Source organism: Terrapene carolina, unplaced genomic scaffold, assembly GCF_002925995.2.
Source record: "Terrapene carolina triunguis isolate 2854851 unplaced genomic scaffold, T_m_triunguis-2.0 Scaffold238, whole genome shotgun sequence".
NCBI lineage: Eukaryota > Metazoa > Chordata > Testudines > Emydidae > Terrapene > Terrapene triunguis.
In genome coordinates, this window is record NW_020664589.1 from 1,379,776 (window position 1) to 1,398,893 (window position 19,118).

General features: G+C 55.7%; 1 protein-coding gene across 1 annotated transcript in view; it reads right to left on the reverse strand.

Annotated features, from left to right (window-relative positions):
• Window positions 1-19,118, reverse strand: part of NIBAN2 (niban apoptosis regulator 2) — a 90,182-nt gene continuing 71,064 nt past the window's right edge. The window contains exons 6-14 of the mRNA XM_026657368.2: window positions 14,146-14,261; window positions 11,356-11,460; window positions 8,834-8,996; window positions 6,871-7,058; window positions 5,768-5,923; window positions 3,924-4,040; window positions 3,174-3,281; window positions 2,530-2,641; window positions 1-1,335 (exon numbers count right to left, since the gene is read on the reverse strand). Of these exons, the coding sequence (XP_026513153.1) occupies window positions 518-1,335; window positions 2,530-2,641; window positions 3,174-3,281; window positions 3,924-4,040; window positions 5,768-5,923; window positions 6,871-7,058; window positions 8,834-8,996; window positions 11,356-11,460; window positions 14,146-14,261 (1,883 nt within the window). The 3' untranslated portion in view covers window positions 1-517. The remainder of the gene's footprint in view (window positions 1,336-2,529; window positions 2,642-3,173; window positions 3,282-3,923; window positions 4,041-5,767; window positions 5,924-6,870; window positions 7,059-8,833; window positions 8,997-11,355; window positions 11,461-14,145; window positions 14,262-19,118) is intronic.

Consider the following 19,118-nt stretch of genomic DNA (forward strand, 5'->3'; position numbering starts at 1 on the left):
AGGGGAACCCCTACAAAACCCACCCCCCAGGGCATCAGGCGCCCGCTGGCATACGCTGTGCAGATGTCCTGGGGAGCTCCTGCCTAGGGGAAACCCCGGGCAGTCCCACAGTCACACTCTTGTTAGTTGAGTAATGCAGTAAAGTGTCTCTTCAACAAAGGGAAAACAACAAAGTAAGACGGAGCAAGGTGTGCGTATCCTATACTGAGCTAGAGTCCTGGGAGGAGGGGCAACGGCTTGGCCAGCGTGGCGGCTTGGTTCTGGCCAGCACACGGCTCCCCTCTAAGTGGGTGTGCAGTTTAGGAGATCTTACATCTTGGTGGCTCCCCCCACCCCCTTCCCTGGGACGCTGGTGTCCGAAGCCGAGTCTGCTTCAGAAACTGGGAATGTAACAGCTACCAGTGCCAGCGACTGGCCCAGCCTACGAGCCCCCCCGCCCCCCGGCGTCACTGACTCCAGTCCACCTTCGGCACATAGTGTACACAGCCGGCAGGGATCTCGACCAGGGGGGGCTGACCTAGAACTGAGTCTGCACCCCCTCGCTGTTCTCAGTGGTCCCCGCGCTGTTCTCGGTGGTCCCCGCGCTGTTCCCGGTGGCCGGCTGGGCAGGCTCCACCTTCTCCGCATGGGCCTGGGTGGACACCTCTTCCCCCGTCTCCTTGTCGTTGGGTTCGTGGCGGTTCACTTCAACTCCCCCCTCAGCAAGCAACGAGGCAGCTGTCAGGGCAGGCGGCTTGGCTGGAGAGGCGGGCACGGCTGGCTTGGCTTCCTGCTCCTCCACCCCCGGGTTCACTGGGCCCGGGGAGCCAGCGTCATGCTGGGCGGAGTGTTCCAAGGAACCAGGGCCTTCCTCGGCCTTCTGGGCAGCTCCCTCCACCCCGCGCTCCTCAGAGCTGCCGCTCTGCTGGACTATTGTACCATTCGTCAGCGGTTCCTTTGCCTCCTCTCTTGCTGGGACCGGGGTCTCCACGCAGAACTCCTTCACCAGCATCCCCCGTATCCCCTGCACGCTGTCAGGAGAACCCGGTGAAGCAAGGGCAGGACAGGCCTCCAGCTCCTCCGACCCGGGCCCTTCCTGGGAGACCTGGTGCATCAGCACCTCCGCCCCGGCCTCGTAGGGCAGGGCTCCCTCGTCGTCGTGGATGACCGACACCACCTGCCTGGCTCTGCGGCGCTTCTCGGCGGATGGGTCCGAGTCCGGCTGGCTGCCGAACTCCTCTCCCCAGTCGATGGGCATGCCCTCGCCCAACAGGTGCAGGTTGGGGTCGCTGTTGTGCATGACCATGCTGTCCCGGTACAGGTTGTGCTTCCTCTGCACCGCTGCCTCCTTCACAGCTGAAAAGGTAAAGACAGGGAGGTCAGGACAGGACAGGGGTCTATTTACGTGTCAGAACCCCCACAGGCCTCATTCGAGATGGAGACCTCACCGTGCTCGGCAAGACCTGGGGCCAGCCGGCCTTCCTAGGATTCAGAGCAAAGCACATGCAACGAGCCGGTAGGGAGACACCCTTACAGTCCAATCTATACCCTGGTTTAATTCTCATGCTCACATTGTCTCCATCCACGCCTCAGCCAGGCCCTCCTCGATCAGCTAAATTCCTACTTCTGCCCTGGCGGTGCTGGGCGGGAGGGTCTCGGAGAAGGAATTTGGCGAAGGAGGGAATGGCAGACGAGCAGGGGCACTCCATGCCGAAGGGACAGCGTGGAAGGACGCAGGGAAGGGTTTGCAGCTGACAGATGGACCAAGAGGAGGGGAGCACGATGCAGTACGAGGATAATAGGGGAGGGCAGAATCGTGAAGGGCCTCGGTGGGGAGGACAGGAAGCCTGAACTTGATGCAGTGGAGAAGCGGGGGCAGGTGGAGGGAATCCAAGAGGGGGTGATGCAGGCGGAGTGATAGGAGCGGAAGATGATCTAAGTCGATGCTTTTCGCATGGACGGGAAGGGCTGTGATGTGAGTGTTGGGGAGGCTGGGGAGCAGGAGTTAACGGTAATCAAGACAGCAGATGATGTGGGGGGGGGTGAGAGGCTGGGCTGTCTGGATAGAGGGGAAAAGGACAGATCCTAGAGAAGTCACGAAGGAAGAAGCGATGAGATTTGGACCCAGCTTAGGCGTGTGGCACAAGCGGGCAGCTGGGCTACGGAACTGAGACACATGGAGGAAAGCGTTTAGGTGACAGTGCAGAGTGCACATACACCCTCTCCACCATCACCTAGACTCTGGATCCGGAGCAGGGTGGCAAAGTGCTGCAGGAGGAGATGCTCCAGGGGTTAGCTTGAGATGGCTCCCATCGCTGTAATGCCCGGAGCCTCCCCATGGCAAGTGGGTGGACATGCGCATCCAGTCCTTGGCAGCCAGCCTCGTTAGCAGCAGTGTCCCTCGGTGAGCAGAAGGGGAGTGGCAGGATTCACTCAGTGTCTCCTGCCCGTTACTGCAACAGTTACAGGCTTGCATAGGCCCCTTCCCAGAACGGTGTAGAACTGAGCATGCACCCCTCCCTCCCACCCAAACGCGGGCAGCCCTCTCACCCTGCATGATGTCCTTCATGACCGACTGCAGCACGACCTCCTCGTACGTGTTCTCCACCAGGATGAAGTTGTCGAAGTCCTCGAAGATCAGTTCCTGGAACTTTGGTAACTCCTGCCCGAAGGAGAAGGCAGATTTCACCTAGCTGGCAGAGATAACCCAAGACCGCCTAGCTGCCCTGTGGCTTTCCAAAGACGACGTGCCTTTGAGAGGCAGAGAGCTACCCCTTCCCACAAAACCATGGGCACCACTGTTGAGCCAGGGATGCCACCGATTATGGGCCATCTAGCCAGAGGAGTTCTACACCAAGTTGAGATGAAACATAGACCCAAAGGGGTGAGGAATTTCAAGATCAGGACATTACAAAGAGAGATTAAGTCTTTGTACACGCACTGGGCCCAATTTTTCATATGCACCAAAGCCCCTTTACACCACTGGCAACATCAAGTAACATTGGTGCCCTAATGCGCCCAGAGTGGTGTGAAGGGGCGTTGGTGCAAATGAGAATCAGACCTGTACTCTACGGTTGTGGGCAAGGAGCGGGGTGGGGTGGTGGTGGGGGTCTTCATACACAGCGTTTGATGACTCAGCAGGGTTTTTGAAACGTGCCACCAACCCATGCCCGCGGGGCTGCTCGGGCTCTTACCCCCTTGCAGGTTGGCGCCAGCTTCTTCAGCAGGAAGGGGATGGTGATCTGGAGCAGGGCTTCCCTGAAGAACTTCTTGCGCACGGTGCTGCTGTCGTAGTCGTATTTCTGCGGGACGAGGGGCGCACCGGGGGAGAGGGAAACGAGGTTGGTTAACAAACCTTTGGCATCTCGCAGGAGAGGAGATTACAGAAGAGCGGGCCGTTTAGAGGAAGGAGAACTTGCAGCTTTCCTGCCATTTTATTTAACAATCCTTTCGCCAGGAAGCGATTTACACAAGGGGATTTACCAACGTGTTTTCAGTATCCAACACCAGCCCCTTCCCTGGGCTCAGGAGGCAGCGTGGTCCAGGGGACAGGTCACTGGACAGATTCTGATGACCTGGGCGCTATTCCTGGCTCAGACCTGCTATGGGGCAAGTCACTTCACCTCCCTGTGCCCGATCTCCACTGGGTTCTAGGAACAACTGTGATACCTATTGATACTCGGTCCGTTTAAAGTTACAATTGCCGAGTATTGTTCGACACAATGCACTCACTCCGGCCCTTACCTGCCCCATGGCAGGCACACAGCATGCCTGGGCTTCGAACAGAAGCTGCAGGCACTTTCTTTGTGGCAGAGGTTTCTCTCCTGTCTAGCATCCCGAGTCCTTATCGGGGCAGCATGGGCGAGTTAAAATGCCCCACACCGTCACGTTCCAGAGACGGCCGACCTCGCAGGAGCATGCAGCTGCTTTGCGGGCTGCCTTACCTTGAGCACCCGTTCGAGGATCCGCTGGATGGACTTGCACAGCTCCTCCTTGCCTAGCATCTTCGCCAGCTCCTGGTGCAGGAGCGTCCCGAACGTGTGAACGGCATCGTCCATTTGCTACAATGAGAAGCATCATCAGACGGTGTCCCAAAAGGAGGCCAAGAGACCACGTCATGTAGGACATCCAGCAAAGCAAGGATGCAAGGGATGAGCAGAGCAGGCACGGAACACACCACCACATGGAGACGGGTCACAGGGGCATCTCCTCTATTCCTGAACCTGCACCAGGACAGACAGGCCCGGTCCCCATCCCACTCATGCTCTGCACCCAGACAGGATTTTGAAAGCACCAAGTTAACCTGCATAAAAGTGTTTTCTTTCCCACCACTAGAGGGCACTAGCAGCACATTTCCCCAAAAACAGCTGCAATGGTGCATGGGATATCAGTACACAAACTCCTCCTCCCCCTTACATGGGTCTTGTCCAGACTGGCCCCTGGATACTCCTCCGGGAGCTGTATAACAACCAGTCTCCTAAATCAGCTGTGCCAGGCTGAATGGGATGTGAGTGATGGAAGTGGGAGCATTACAGTTCTAGAACATCTCCCAGTTCTCCACAGGTGCCAGAAAGTTACACTGGCTCATAGGCTCCTACACAGCTAATTGAGGCTGGCTTCCTTGACCCCGCACCGGCGCATATAGACTATTGCCTGTGGGAGACTCTTCAATGTAAGGGGGAAGAAGAATTGAATCGGCGTAGCCCAGGCCTGGCCACCCATCCTGCCACCAGCACGACAGTGTCGGATGTATACGAGGTCTCCCCGTCCCCGTGAGGTTGTTCATACGCATGCGTTCCCTCCCAGTGGGACACTGAATTGTTCACAGGCACCAGTGCACAGTCGCGACATGCAGGGTCAATCGTTTGTCCCCAAGAACATAGGTGGCCGTTGGGTCAGACGTGCGCCAGGCCATGGGCAGCGTGGTGCTGGGGAGCAAAGCGAAGGGGTTGGGCCGGTGATGGTTCTGCCACTGGGGCGTTGCCATATTCAGAGGAGAAAAACGAAGCCGCTGAAATAAGCTTGTCTCCGTACCGGCGCTGTGCCCCCGGCCCGGCTGTTCATTTTAACAAGGTGACTCTTTCAAAGGCAGGCTCCTGGGGGGTGGGTACAGCCGGACTGAAGCCCAGCCTGTCCAATGCACAAGAGCACACTCCAGTAGGGGGCGCCCACGCAGCAGGACATTGATGACCAGCCCAACGGGCAGGGCACTGGGAGAACCTGAATTCATAGCCACAGCGACCCACCTAAACTCTGACCCACAGAGCATAGGCGCTGACTCCGTGGGTGCTCCGGGGCTGGAGCACCCATGGGGAAAAATTGATGGGTGCTCTGCACCCACCGGCAGCTCCCTGCCCCCGCCCCCCCCGCCGCAGCTCACATCCACCTCTGCTCCACCTCCTCCCCTGAGCGCGCCGCGTGCCCATTTTTCCCCCCTAGCTCCCAGCGCTTGCACCGCGAAACAGCTGTTTTGCACGGCTGGGAGGGAGGAGGGAGAACGCGGCGCGCTCAGGGAAGAGGCGGGGCTGGGGCAGGGATTTGGGGAAGGGGTCCAATGGGGCAGGGAGGGGGCGGAGACTTTGGGGAAGGGGTTGGAATGGGGGGGCAGGCGCAGGGAAAGGGTGGAGTCAGGGTGGGGCCAGGGAGGTGCGAGCACCCACCGGCACCGGGGAAAGTTGGCGCCTATGCCACAGAGCTCGGCGGCTAGGGCCAAAGACGGCTCCCCATAGGGCAGCGAGCATAAGGGCTGATCACCCCTGGAGTTTGGCTATTAATATTAACATGCTACCTGTCTCATGAGGATCTGGGCCCTCTGCTTGAACACGGAGGCACTGGAGACGTCAAATCTCTGTTGAAGCCCCTCCAGTTTCAGCTGGTCCATCTTCTCATAGCAGGACTGCATCTTGACAGGGTGGAAGGCCAGCTGGGAGAGCTTTTCCATGTACTGAAGGGCAAGGAGTCACACACACAACTCACCGGCTGTACGGAGAGAGCGCCCTACCTCCCGCCCACTCCCCAGGCCTGCTGAGACCCGGCATCAGACTGGACACCAAGCTTCCAGGGAGCAGAGGATGCAAAGCCCAGAAACCGGAATCCTTCCTCAACTGCGCCCATTTAATCTGGGTCACAAAGACAAGAGCATTTCCAAGTGTCTGGGTCCCCGCACCGCCAGGTGGCACACAGACATGGGTGAGCCTGGTGCAGGAAGATCACCTGCTGTAGGTCAATCACGGGTCTCTACTGTTCGTTCAGGGTGGGCGGCAGGCGTGACCACCTGGGGCTGCTCTGGCTGGACCCAGATGGGCCCGGCTGGATCCAGAGTGATCCCAGGTTTCCGTACGCAGGTGAAATTGGATGCCCTGGATTTTGTTAAGACCGACTCGTCGCCCAGGGCTCAGGAGAAGAGCTGGGAATTCAGTTCTCACCTTAAGTGGATCGTTCCAGCTTCTGCCCGAACACCAAAGGAACCTATAGATCTAGTGGGACCAGGACCGGTGCTGCCCAAGGAAGCCCTGGGCCCCCTACGGTCTGTGGCTTCCAGCTCAGAGGGGAGCACAGGCCTGCCAGCTCTGATGTGAGCAGACTAGGGGCAGGGCCACAGGTTTATTCTCACCATTCAGCTCCAGCCTTACTCAGGACAACTGCGGGTGGAAGCTGCGCTCCCTGCTTGGCCAGGCTTCCCCTGGGCACCCACAAGGCTGACCCTCTGCCTCCTCCTAGATTCAGGCAGCGGGGTGGGGTAGAAGCCACACTTCAAGCAGCCCATTCACAGTCCAGTGCCCTCCGCCCATGGCAACCTGCAGCAGCTACAGAGTCCGTTCCCCTGGGCCTTTCAGCCCACCCTGCTAGGCCAGCAACGGGAATCTATGCAACCTTCTCCAGGGGCCTTACCTCTCCCAGCTTCTCCATCCCGCTCTCGTTGATTACGTTCATGTTCATGTCAGTGACCTCCTTGAAGAACACTTCCCGGACCTCGGCAAAACCCTGGCTTGTGGGAATCATCAGCGCCTCCAGGATGGAAGGGATATAGGGCTGCACATGGTTTCGGACACAGATCTCTGCTTTGGGCAGCACGAAGGCTGGACGAGGAAGAGACAGGCAGACAATTAGCATGGGATGGGTCCCGCTCTGCCCACCTTCCTCGCTGAGCTTTGGAGCCACCTGGAAGCCCAGCATGGTGCTCCAGCTCCTAGACTACGCCCTAGGGAAGGACAGGAGTTGCTCTGCTCCACCCCTTCCAGGTGGTGGCCAAAAGGATAGAGATGGAGCTGGATAAATTTATAAATGGGATGACAGAGTTGCCCACCATAGCAGGGGACTAGACTTGAAGACCCACAAGGTCCCTTCCCATCTTAGGTCTGATCAGCCTGCAACCACAGCTCCTCTGTCTGCTACGCTTGGCAGTACTTGAATGGCGATCCTCCAAGCATCGGTGCCAGGAGAAGTTGGCGCCTGTGGGTGCTTGACCCACCCCCTCCCCGACTCCACCCCTACCCCGCCCCCTCCCACCCCCGCCCCCATTCTAACCCCTTCCCCAAAGTCCCTGCCCCAACTCCGCCCCCTCCCTGCCCCTATTGGACTCCTTCCCCAAATCCCTGCCCCGGCCCCGCCTCTTCCCCGAGCGTGCCGCGTTCCCGCTCCTCCCCCCTCCCTCCCACAGCTTGTTACTGTTTCACGGCAGCAAGCGCTGGGCGGAGAAGCGGGGATGCGATGCGCTCAGGGGAGGAGGCGGTGGAGCGGAGGCGAGCTGGGGCGGGGGGGTGGGGCGGGGAGCTTGGCTGCCAGTGGGTGCAGAGCACCCACCAATTTTTCCACGTGGGTGCTCCAGCTCCGGAGCACCCACAAAGTCAGTGCCTATGCCTCCAAGAAAAACCCATGGGGGTGCAGAAAGTGCTACTGGCAATTCAGTAGGCGGCACTCTTGAGTCAGTATTGACCCTGTCCTTCCCCCATATGGCGTATGGAGCCAATGTGCTGCCAGAGATGTTGGCTTTTGTATGAGCTCCTGATACCGCAGAGCTTCCTACAAACAGGAGCGCTCGTCTCAAAGCCCTGGTCAAATTCTAGTCTGAGTAGCTGTATTCCACTGCTGTCAGCCCTGCCCCTGCCCTGCCCTGGGAGCATGGTATGCTTCACCTCCTGCCCAGCACTGTGGTACGTTAGCAGACGCCACGTTCCACCTCAGGCGGCTAGAGTGTAACAGTGCAGACTTAGTTTGTAATACTTGGGATCCTTCAGGATATAAGGAGCTATGCAGGGTGACCATCTCTGCTGGAGGGAAATAAGGGGAAACCACATGAAAAACAAGGGACACCGCTTTATCTGAAGGGACATTTTAGGGAAAACACCATTTCCCTTGGCACATTATGTATTTCTTCCTCAGGTGCACATTTCTACTGCCCTCCAGCACACAATGCAATTAGCGTAAGCTTCGATTTCATGTTTTAAATAAGGGAGGGGTGATCATCTTAGGACCAAATCAAAGACATAAGGGACGGTGCCTTAAACTAAGGGAGGCTAGAGCTATGTGAACTACAGAACTGCTCCAGCACTTGGGCTCTTCGCCCCCGGGGCCGGTTTCTGGCTCCCAGCCCTAGGACAGCACTGCAATTTGGAACGTCAGGATTTTGACTAAACTAATACAATGGACTATTGCTGGGGGTAGTCGTTCGGGCTCAGGCTCAGAAACCCAGACCCCTCCTTAGGCCTCAGATCCCGAGCCTGAACATCTACACAGCTATTTTTAGTGCCATTGGTGAGCCCAAGACTGCAGATCCGGGTTCTGAGACTTGGTGCCGCAGGTGAATTTTTTTTTCGCCATGTAGACACACCCAAAGGGGCAACACGTTTCCTACCTCGGATTTTGCTGGCTAAGTGTTCCTTTGCTGTGATGATCTGGTCCATGTCCGTGCGAATGGTGCTCTCCATTCTGGGACGCTCCAGCTCACATTTTGTCACCACTGCATCATAGTGCGCCTTTATCTGGTCATAGGCGAGCCTGTAGACAGCATCCGAGATCTAGAGGAAGAAGAGGAACAGCGCCTTCAGCATCCTGATCCCACGGGGCGTCTGAGGCTGTGCTGCCGTCTGACCCTGGTGAGCCCAGGACCCTTCCTGACCTCTGTCTGCAAGGCAGCCTGCCATCTCTTTGCACCCCCCGTGACTGAGTGCTCCCCAACCATGGATATGCAGGGACATCTGACAATAAGCTTTCTACAGCATGCACAGGAATTGTCTGCAGCTGCCATTAGATCCCCTAACAAGGAAAGGCCTGGCTATTTGAGATCCGCCTAGCAAGTCTGGTCATAGCGCAGTGGCTGGTCAGTACATCTCAGGATTCGCCGCTTCCTGATGTCAGCAAGAGCAACGGACTCCATCCAGCTCTGAGTTTTGTTCGCTCCCACCCACCCATCTCTCTTTTTAAAAACTGCTGACATTTTTTTTTCCTTTTCTACTGTACGCTTGTGGTGATTTACACTGGAATCCGTGCAGACGTCTGCTGTGCACCATTGCGTTCAAATGGCAGGACTCCACCGGGATCCATGCTAGCAGATCTCAGGGCAGGAGCAAAGTCTAGGATTGTAGTTCCCGAGGTTCACGTGCCTGGGGGTGCTTTATTCATACATATTTTTGTTATGACTGCACAGTGCTACCGTATGTACAAGTTATTAATTGTGGCGTTGGGAGGAGTCTCCTGCCTGGAATTTTGTCATGCTATTATTTAGCACCTCTGGTCTTGAAGATCATAGAATCATGGAAACGTTGGGCTGGAAGGGACCTTGAGAGATCATCAAGTCCAAGCCCCCTGCACTGAAGCAGGACCAAGTAAATTAAGACCATCCCTGACAGGTGTGTTTGTCCAGCCTGTTCTTAAAAGCTTCCAAGGCTCTTCTCTTGGAAGTCTCGTACAGAGCTTAACTATCCTTATAGGTAGAAAGTTTTCCCTTACATCTAACCTGAAATCTCCCTTTGCTGCAGATTAAGCCTATTACTTCTTGTCCTACCTTGGCGATGGAGAACAAATGATCCCTGTCTTCTTTAGAACAGCCCTTACCATATCTGAAGGCCTCTCTGGTCCAGACTAAACATGCCCGGTCTTTTTTTAAACCGTTCCTCATAGGTCAGATTTTTTAAGCCTCTGACCATGTTTGTTGTTCTCCTCTGGACTCTCTCCAATTTGTCCACAGCTTTCCTAAACTGCGGCACCCAGAACTGGATGCAGAACCCGGCTCAGGCCTCACCAGCGTCGAGCGGGACAAATACCTCCCCATCAGGAGGAAATATTCAGCACTTCCTGAAAGCCAGGTCCTTTTCAAGTGTCGAGTGGTGAACCCAAAATCAGCCACTTGAAGGCAAGTCGTTTAGGCCAAAGTTTACACAAGATGTTAGTGGCAGAGGCAGGAATTGAACTCTGGTTTCTTGAGTACCATTCCAATGCCGTAATGGACAAGGTCGCCCTTCCTCCCTAGCGCCTGTCTCATCCTCCTGCCCCTTTCATGGGAGCAGCACAAGCCCTTCCCCACCTTGGATTATTACAATGAAATAAGAATCCAATTTGATCATCAGGATTTAGGCTGGAAATCTGCAATCTTCACCTTGGCCCTGGAGGCCAGACTGGTTCCCAGTCTACTTGGCTTCCCCTCTCTCATGCATTGGCACAGGGCTGCAGCGTCTGGGTGGTTACGGCTAAGGGGCACTGTTTGTTTGTTTGTTTAAAGAGGTCTCAAGTGGAATTTTATAGCGAGTGTCTCATGGAAACATTTCTATTGCTCTCAAAGGCTTTAGAACAAGCTTGTTTGTATAAAACCACAGATTCAGGCCAGATTTAGCCTGTGTTGGTCTAAAAATGGTTTGCTAAATATAATTGGGACGAGCCACGCTGCTGGGTGGTAGCTAGGGTGTACGTCCCTCCCCGGGGGGGACGGCCAGCACCGCAGCAGCCGCATGTTCTGCCCGCCACCAACAGAAGGTAAGTGGGAGGTTGAGAAATAGGCTGTTTACACCTATGACGGGGAGCTTGATAAAACCAGCAGCGAGGCATACGGATCGGATCGCTTGTTTCCCTGCGCCCTCGGGGAGAAGGGGGTGACTCGGGGAGGTGCCTCTGAGTCACACAAGCCAGCAGGAAGCAGAGTCCAGGCACCACACCCAAGGCAAGGGGACCCATTCCAAAAGCGGTCAGAATCCAGTCCTGGATTTCCCAGCAGCCAGCACCAGTTTCTGGAGTGTGTCATCCATACAGGAACATTTCAGCCAGTGCATGCAAAGGGGTACAATTTCACCAGCCTGGTGCTGCAGCATTCACAGCCCCACGCCGCCCACGCAGGGCCCTGGCCTCTTCCCCCCCCCTCCCCCCCCCCCCCCCCCACACACTAACCTGTATCCAGAGTCTCTGCCTCTCCTGGGCCTTGCCCTTCAGCTTGGGGCCGATCATGTTTTTCAGTTCTGGGACCAGTTCCTCCATCACCAGATTGCTCAAGACCTAGAGGAGCAGAGTGAGGAAGCTGTTTAGTGACTAGATCTCACGTGGCTGTTAGCTGTCCTTCCACCGCTGGGCGCTCTGCTCTCCCCGCCTCCCGACCCATCTTCTTCCTCGCAGGCTGCCCGTTCTTCTGAAGATCCATTTCGTTCCCAGCCGGGAACTTCCTCCTTCCCCACCCCCATGATACACAGCTCCAGACTCTTACATGCCACCTTCCCCTGTGCACCTAACGCTTTGTTCCGTGGCTATGATACTTCCATCTAGATCAAGGCCCACCATGAGGGCTCTTGGCATGAAACGATTTCTCCGTAACACATGCGAACGGCCTCCCCCCAGCAGTTTGGAAGCGCTGATGAAGTGCTCCCCACAATTTGTTTTCTAGCGAAGAGAGCCGCTTTGGGCCACAAATCCTTTTCCGAGGCCTTAGCGGCATCCGGGCCCCGTGTCCTGACAGAGCATCGGGAACAGGTTCCGTACGGGGAGCTGCTTCCTCGTCCCACACAAGGGTCTTTTGTGGCTCAGGAGGGGCGCGCTGTGCCGCTCAAGAATGAGTGGAGCGCGAGACGGCGCTCCGATTGCTAGCTAGGATGGCTCCATCAACCCAGGAAGGTGGACGGTCTCCTGAACAGGCCCTGCTGGAGACATCTGCTGGTGGATCCACCCTGCGCATCCGCAAGGACCGCAAGCCAGTTTCCGATGGAAGGGGCTGGCCGGACGCGGTTGTGTGCACATGAAGGACGTGTGCGCGAGAAGCTAACGAAGATGTTCTCCCACCGCCAGACACGGGGAGCATCGAGATTAGAGCTCTGGCTCAGAGTAGCTGCTCACGGTCCTCTCGGGGAATGGGAGTCAGCGCATGTGCAAGCTAACCCGGCCTTGGTGCCTGTGGCAGCCATCGGACACACTGCCCTTTGCATCTCTTCCACGTTCCCATTGCACTAGGGGTAGGCGCTCACAGAATCAGTGACCGTCTCTGCTTGGCTTAGGTCCCTCCCTCCCGGAGGTTTGGCTTGACGCCTCCTCTGCCCGTTTCCTCCATGTCCAGCCTCCTGCCCACCTTCCGCTCGGCTGGGTTCCTAAACCCAGGCATCGACCCGCCCCTCCCCACCACCTTCCTAGTCCCAGCTGAGGCCTCACAACTGTTCACATGTGGGATTTTGGCGCTCCGCCCACTGGCCGCCTCCGCCCTGCCAAGGGGATCGTATTAAAATGCATCACGCGAGTCCGTAAAGCCACGTCCTTGACATCTGAGCTCCAGTATTTCACAGGCTGCCAGCGTCCCCCCCCCCCCCCCCGGGGATTCCAGCGCCCCCCTGCCGAGGATTTCTCCCCCAACCAGGAGATTCCACTAGACACTGGCGGGGAGGGGAGAGAGAATATTTCCCCTCACATTAACCCTGGGAACGGTGGTATTTGCAGAGGCCCAGCCAGCTGTAACCAGCCGCGGCTGGAATTCCTGCCCGGCCAGAGCAGCCCGACTCCCCGTGGAACGCCCTGGGAGGGGTGCGTGTCAGAAATGGCTTTTACCAAGGCACCTTCCTCTTTCTCAATCTTCTCGTAAAGGGCGGCCAGGAGCGGTGCCTGTGTGCTGGGAGGGGTGAAGCAAGGGGGTGTCAAGGGAGAGAGGAGGGGCGCAGGAGCATTTGGGGTACCAAGCCCTGCCTTAAGCGTGCCGGCAAGCGTGCCTTTCTTCCCCCAAGCTTCCCCTCCATGCCAACCCAGCCCCAGGAGATGGTTTAAAGCCAGGTCTTCATGGAGAGCCAGATGCAGCATCTGAGCAGCGTTTCTTGGGGAAGGGCATAGGCAGTAAACTCCCCCATCAAGATACCAGCTTGGGCACAAGCTTCTCTTCCCGAGTTAAGCGTCACTCTTGATGTCTGGGGAAGGTTGGGGAGTGGGGGGGTCACTTGTTAAAAGGTGGCTAAAGCCGATCTTCCTAAAGATGTTTCCTCCCTTTAGGGGGGTAACTAGGACCCCAAAATGCAGCCCTGTCTGTGGAAAGGTTGGGCAGGGCATGTGAAGGCATTCAGCGTCCCCCAGGACCTCCCCAACCAGCAGACGCCTTGCCACGGCAGCTCGGTGATGAAATCCATTCATCCCTCTCTCACGCCAATACAACTCCCACCAGCAGAAAGAGAAGTGTCTACAAGAGGGAAGACACATTAGCAAGCTGGGCTGGAGATCAAGGGTGAATAGGCTGCAGTGGGCCTCCAGCCATCCAACAGCACCAGGCAGAGGTGGAGGAAGGGCCAGGAGCTGCCATGACCTCTACCCTAGCGTAACACCCACTCAGCAGTGACACAGGGCTGGCACGTAAGCAGCATGCATGTCCCAGCCTTCCCCCCAGCTCTCCCTGGAACAGCGCCACTTCCCCCAGCCTGGAGGGTTAAATGACTAAGCCAGCTCTCCCCAAGAGACCAGCTGCCAGAGCAAAGGCACAACGGTTTATCCCTTCGGGGGGGGACGTCGGATGGGCCACGCCCTGCAATGCAGCCAAGCCTCAAGGCTTTGGAGCATCTAACCCAGCAGGGATGCCAGCTCCACAGTCCCCCAACCCTGGGTAATCTCAATCCATCCAGGAGGCTGATTTGGAGGTGCCCAACCATCCCCCTTCTGGCTGGGGTCAGGTTATTGCGGGAGAAGCAGCCGTGCGGCTCTGGGCCCGGGGACCCCTCTCGCCCTCACCTGGACCTCGTTGCCACAGAGCATGTCCCAGGTGCCGTACTGCTCCTTCGACTGCCGGTACATGCGGACGGCATCCGTAAAGGCTGGGGCCTCCACCTTGGAGTCCTCTGGGATCCCTGAAGGAGAGAGAGATTATTTAGGCTCGGGGAGGGGGGTGGCACAGAGGAAACCATAGCAGATTTTCCTGTGATGCACTCACAGCTTCGGTTACATTCTCTTCCCCTGCCGTGACTCACGGCCGACAGTGACGGCATCCCTTGCGGGGAGCTCACAGTTCCCTGGGACTGGAGTAGCGTGAGCTCCCTGCTCCAGCCAGAGCACCAAAGCCCCTTCAGAGGCCAATAGCGCCATTTAAGGCTAATTGAGATGGGCCTGGACCAAAACCCCAGATCCAAATACCCCCAAAAGCCCTGGGGACATTTCAGATCTGGAGCTAAAATGCGGCTGCCTTATATTGTTCCCTGTACTGCCTCCGAGTGGCAAGAGAATCGGTATAGGGCACCATACACCACCACCATTGTCATGTGACCAGGGGGATCCCATAGCACATAAAAGGGGGAGGAGGGAAGAAAGAAGGTGCCTGGGCCTCGCCAGAAAGATTTCCTATTGGCATCAAGTAACTAAACCCCCCGCTCGCCCCCTGAGAGCTCTCCCGAGGCTCAGGGTTAGACAGACACCTGGAGCACTGGGGAGCGCAAGCCACAGGAAGTGAGGTTGAAAGGAAATTAATTACTAATCGTGGGGAGGGAAAGGAGAGAGTGGTTTAAAAAAAAAAAAAAAAGTATGAGGCAATGGATGAGTCATGGGCAGCATGAGGTTCCCAGCCAAACCCAGTGTGGGGAGGTGGGGACACCAATACCACTGCAGCCTGCTCCACTCCCACTGAGATTTCAACTCCATGATTCACAGCAGCACACACCACAGTGCAGACCACGGGATGGGAAGAGGACTAGTTGATGGGGGCTGGGGTGCCAGGGAGGTGGCATCTTTTTGCATGACTCCCACCCCCCCCCGTCCCTGGAAGCCAGAAGCCCCATCTGTAGATGGTTGTCCATGCAGGGAAGGGACTGGTCTGCACCAGCAGCTGGGCCGGTTAACGGGGGGTTAGCTGGACTTTGAGAGGTACCAGGCTGGGGGCAGAGAATTCTGGGAACTGATTTGCATAACCCATTGCAACACCCAGATACCCAAGAAGAGGCGGCGCTGGCGCGAACCTTTCCAGAGCTATTGAACGATGCTCCAAGCAGCTGAACCAGCTCCGGAGCTGGGGAAGGCGAGAGAAGCGAGGGGGCTGGGGGCACAAATTGGCTGGTTGCCAAACATTCCATGCCAAGTACAGGGGTCCCATTAACCCTGCCCTGCCTCTCTGCAGTCTGCACTGGGATCTGCAAGTCTGGAACTTGCTGGGAAGTGCTGGGAAGTGAGGTGGGGGGAGTTCACCTCTGGGTAGCAAAGACGCCGGAAGCCTGATGCATTAGACTGCATGTGTACTTCCCTTCTGGCTGCCTTGGCCAGCAGCAGAAGGAATGCAGGATGTGACGGGGACTCAGCACAAAGTCTGGGTCTCTGCAATCTCCTGCCAGGCAGAGCTGAGCCTCCAAATGCTTGCTGCAAGCCGGCTCTGCTGGTGTGAAATCCGGAAAGGCAGCCTCCCTCCTACTCTGCCCCCTCGGCATCGTGCGCAAGTTACGGATGCCACCGCATGGAATCCAGGCAGTCACAAATGCAGCAGAGGGATTTTTAGGGCCGGGGCGGCGCTATGGTTTTTTGCTGCTAAATCCACTGAAACAGTTCAGAGCAAACGAAAGCAAATTCCTTCTAAGTGTTTTGAAGCAACAACTGTCGTAAACGGAAGACTGCAAAAGGGGGTCGGTTTTATATTAATGTAGTAGCAAAAAAAAAATTCCTAAAAATCTTTGAAGTTAGACTCCACTGGTCCCCGTCATTTCTAAAATTTGACTTTAATTTACAAGTCCCAACGTAAAAACGGCAAGTACTCAATGCATCCTGCTCCTCGGGTGTCAGACCTACCTGTAAAAACCAGTTTATTTACTTTTCATTCCGGTTAGCCCTGCAGCGCCTGGAAGAGCCAGCCGGATGCTCATGTGACTCATGCATCCACACCAAAATTGCTAACTAAGCAGCTACTGCAGAATCTCTGTTGTGATCTGTAAGCCAGGGAGAACCTAGCTGCATATTCGCACCCCAGGAAGCGCATGATGGGTTGGCAGTTAAGAGGGGGAAAAGAAATCACAAGGTATTTTTGCTTGTGTGCCGAGCATTTATCTGGAGCGTGGGCAGCACAAACATGGCAAACCACAATGCCGGTTTTTAATCGAGGGAATTTCAAGATGATCTTATTGAAACGCAGCTAAAAGATTTAAGATCATAAGGGACCATTATAATCATGTCGTCGGATCTCCTGCAGAGGACTGACCCCAGGGAGTCCTGGGCTATCTCCTTTAGAAAGTCGTTCTGTTACTGGAATCTTTGGTTTTATTTGTAATAAAGCCAGGTCACCAATGCAGCTGTGGCATGTTTAAATGTCCGCCCCTTTAAAACCAGAGAGTTTTTCTGGGCAGGGACGGTCTAGTTCCGAAGCCTGTTTGGGGACTGAGAGGAGAGCAGGTCAAGGCAGAGCTGGTGATTTCTGCCTGACGAGCCAAACCAGGACACCTGGAACGGTGTTTAGAGTAAACAGCAACACAGCAGGGTAATGCACTAACTAGCCTCTCCCTTCCAGTGACTGAGGTTCACAACACAATATAGATCAGCAGCGAAGCAAGCTAGACGGGCACCCGCCTACTCCCCCACGTGGGTGTCTGGCCAGACTTACTGCCCAGGTGAGCGCAAGTGATAATCTGACCAGGAACGGAGCAGCCAGGGACGCAGTGCATCAGAAAGCTGGACGAGGCTGAGGAAGCGTGTGCAGCACCTGTTCAGAAAGTGCTGTGTTCTAAGCAGCAGCAGCCTTCCAGGTAGAATGTGCTAAATTCGCCCCAAAGAATGCTGGGTAAAAGTGATCCCCTTCCATGGGGTAGCTCCCACCTCCAGGCAGATCTTACTCCTGCTGCGGCCAGGGCCACTCTGGGGGCCTGGGGCAGAATTTGAATCAAGACCACTGCCCCCTGCACTGTCAAAAACACTACTACTGATGGGATACCCGGAGGGGCGGGGGGAGCTGCAGAGAAAGACCGCCCAGCATGCACCCTACATTGGTGGCTCCTGTCCCGCGGGGCTAGCCCAGCGTCCTGCTCTGCAACCTGGCACATGGTGTCACAGTGCCACTCAGGTTTGGCTCGGCCCCCAAACCCACGTGGTGCTGCGGCCCCGTGCACCAGGCTGCAAAGCCACACATTCAAATGCGGCCCAGCGGCTCTTCATCATGCCAGGACAAAGGGACGGCCCAGCCAAACCTGCATGGTGCAGCAATCCAAGCACCAGGTCGCAACGCCACTTGGTTTGGAGACCCTCTCAACAGGGGGGGCTGGGGCAAATGACCCCTTTTGTCCCCCACCCAACCCCGGCCAGCTCTGGCTGCAGCTAAGTAAATGTGGAGTAAGACAGACCCTTTCCTCCAGCCCGAGGTCTGTAAGTAACCCTCCTGCACTGGTAAGTGCCAGAAACAGGTTTGATGGGGGGTATGGCTGAGCAGAGCGGGGTTTGTCCCCATCTCACAAAAATTTGAGATTTTGAAAATTTCTCTGCCACGGATGAGGATAAAAGTCAAAAATATCAACAATTTTCAAATGAAAAAATCCTAAAAAGCTCAATTGGGGTTAATCAGAAGGTTTCTTTTAGATAATTTCTACCCAAACCCCCCGTTTTTGACCCTTTCACGTTCATAATTTTTGTTTTGCTGTAAATTAGCTTCAGTTTCTGAACAAAAAGCAGTTTTGAACCAGAAACGTGGATTTTTTTTTTATTTCAAAAGCATCAAGAGACGATTTCCCAACTTTTTCAACTAAAGGAAGTTAATCAAAACAGACCCTTTCCTGCAAGACGGTTCAGTCTTGACAAATCTGCATTTTTGGACGAAAAATGCTTCAGGCCAAAAAAAAGAAAAAAACCAGCTCTATAGACAAGTTTGCCAGCAGCCCCTCCCCACCGCTCAGCCAGGTTCTTACTGCTGGCTGCTTCACAACAGAGGGTCGGTTTTGTTTCTATTAAGATTGCCCAGACCAGGGTGGAATAAATGATTAAAGAAAAAAAATCCCCTCGTTGTTACTAATGGGGAACAGTTCCTCTTTCGTTAGCAGCTGCTAATTATGGCTCTTGGGCTCTCTCCAGTTATGTTTTTGTGTCTGGTTGGCAATTTTCCCTAAATCCAGGGAAAGTGGGAAAAGCCCAGGATAACGTAGGAGTGTAGGGAACGAACGCCAGGCCTAGGTGCCTGGAGCGCAGCTCATGTAGCTGGATGGTCTTGCGGGTTAAATCAGAGCAGACCCAAGGCCTTGCAGTCCGAGCCTAGATCCAAAGGCTGCAGCTCCAACAGCCCCTTGCCCAGATTAACACAAGTTTACTAGCTCTGGTCGTCGGAGATCTCCAAGCACTATGAGGAACTAGGGTGACCAGATGTCCTGATTTTAGAGAGACAGTCCCGATTTTTGGATCTTTTTCTTATCTAGGCTCCTATTACCCTCCACCCCCTGTCCCGATTTTTCACACTTGCTGTCTGGTCACCCTATGAGGAACCCTAAGGCCCTCGCCTTTGAAGTAGGGCAGCTGATCGGACCTAGGACGACGCTGCCTGCTGTCCGCCTCCACCATCACCCCAGTTACGTACCCACCAGCGATGGGAATTCTTGCCTGTGGGGATGGACTAGGGAGGCGGTATCAAGCTGTCTGAGCATAGCAGTTAATGAGCATTGATTACAAAGACAGCAATGCACCCGCCTGGCCAGCAAGCTCCCCAATGTTCCCTTCTTGCCCTTCCACTTCCCCCTTGGCTTAGGGCCCTGAGAGATACCAGG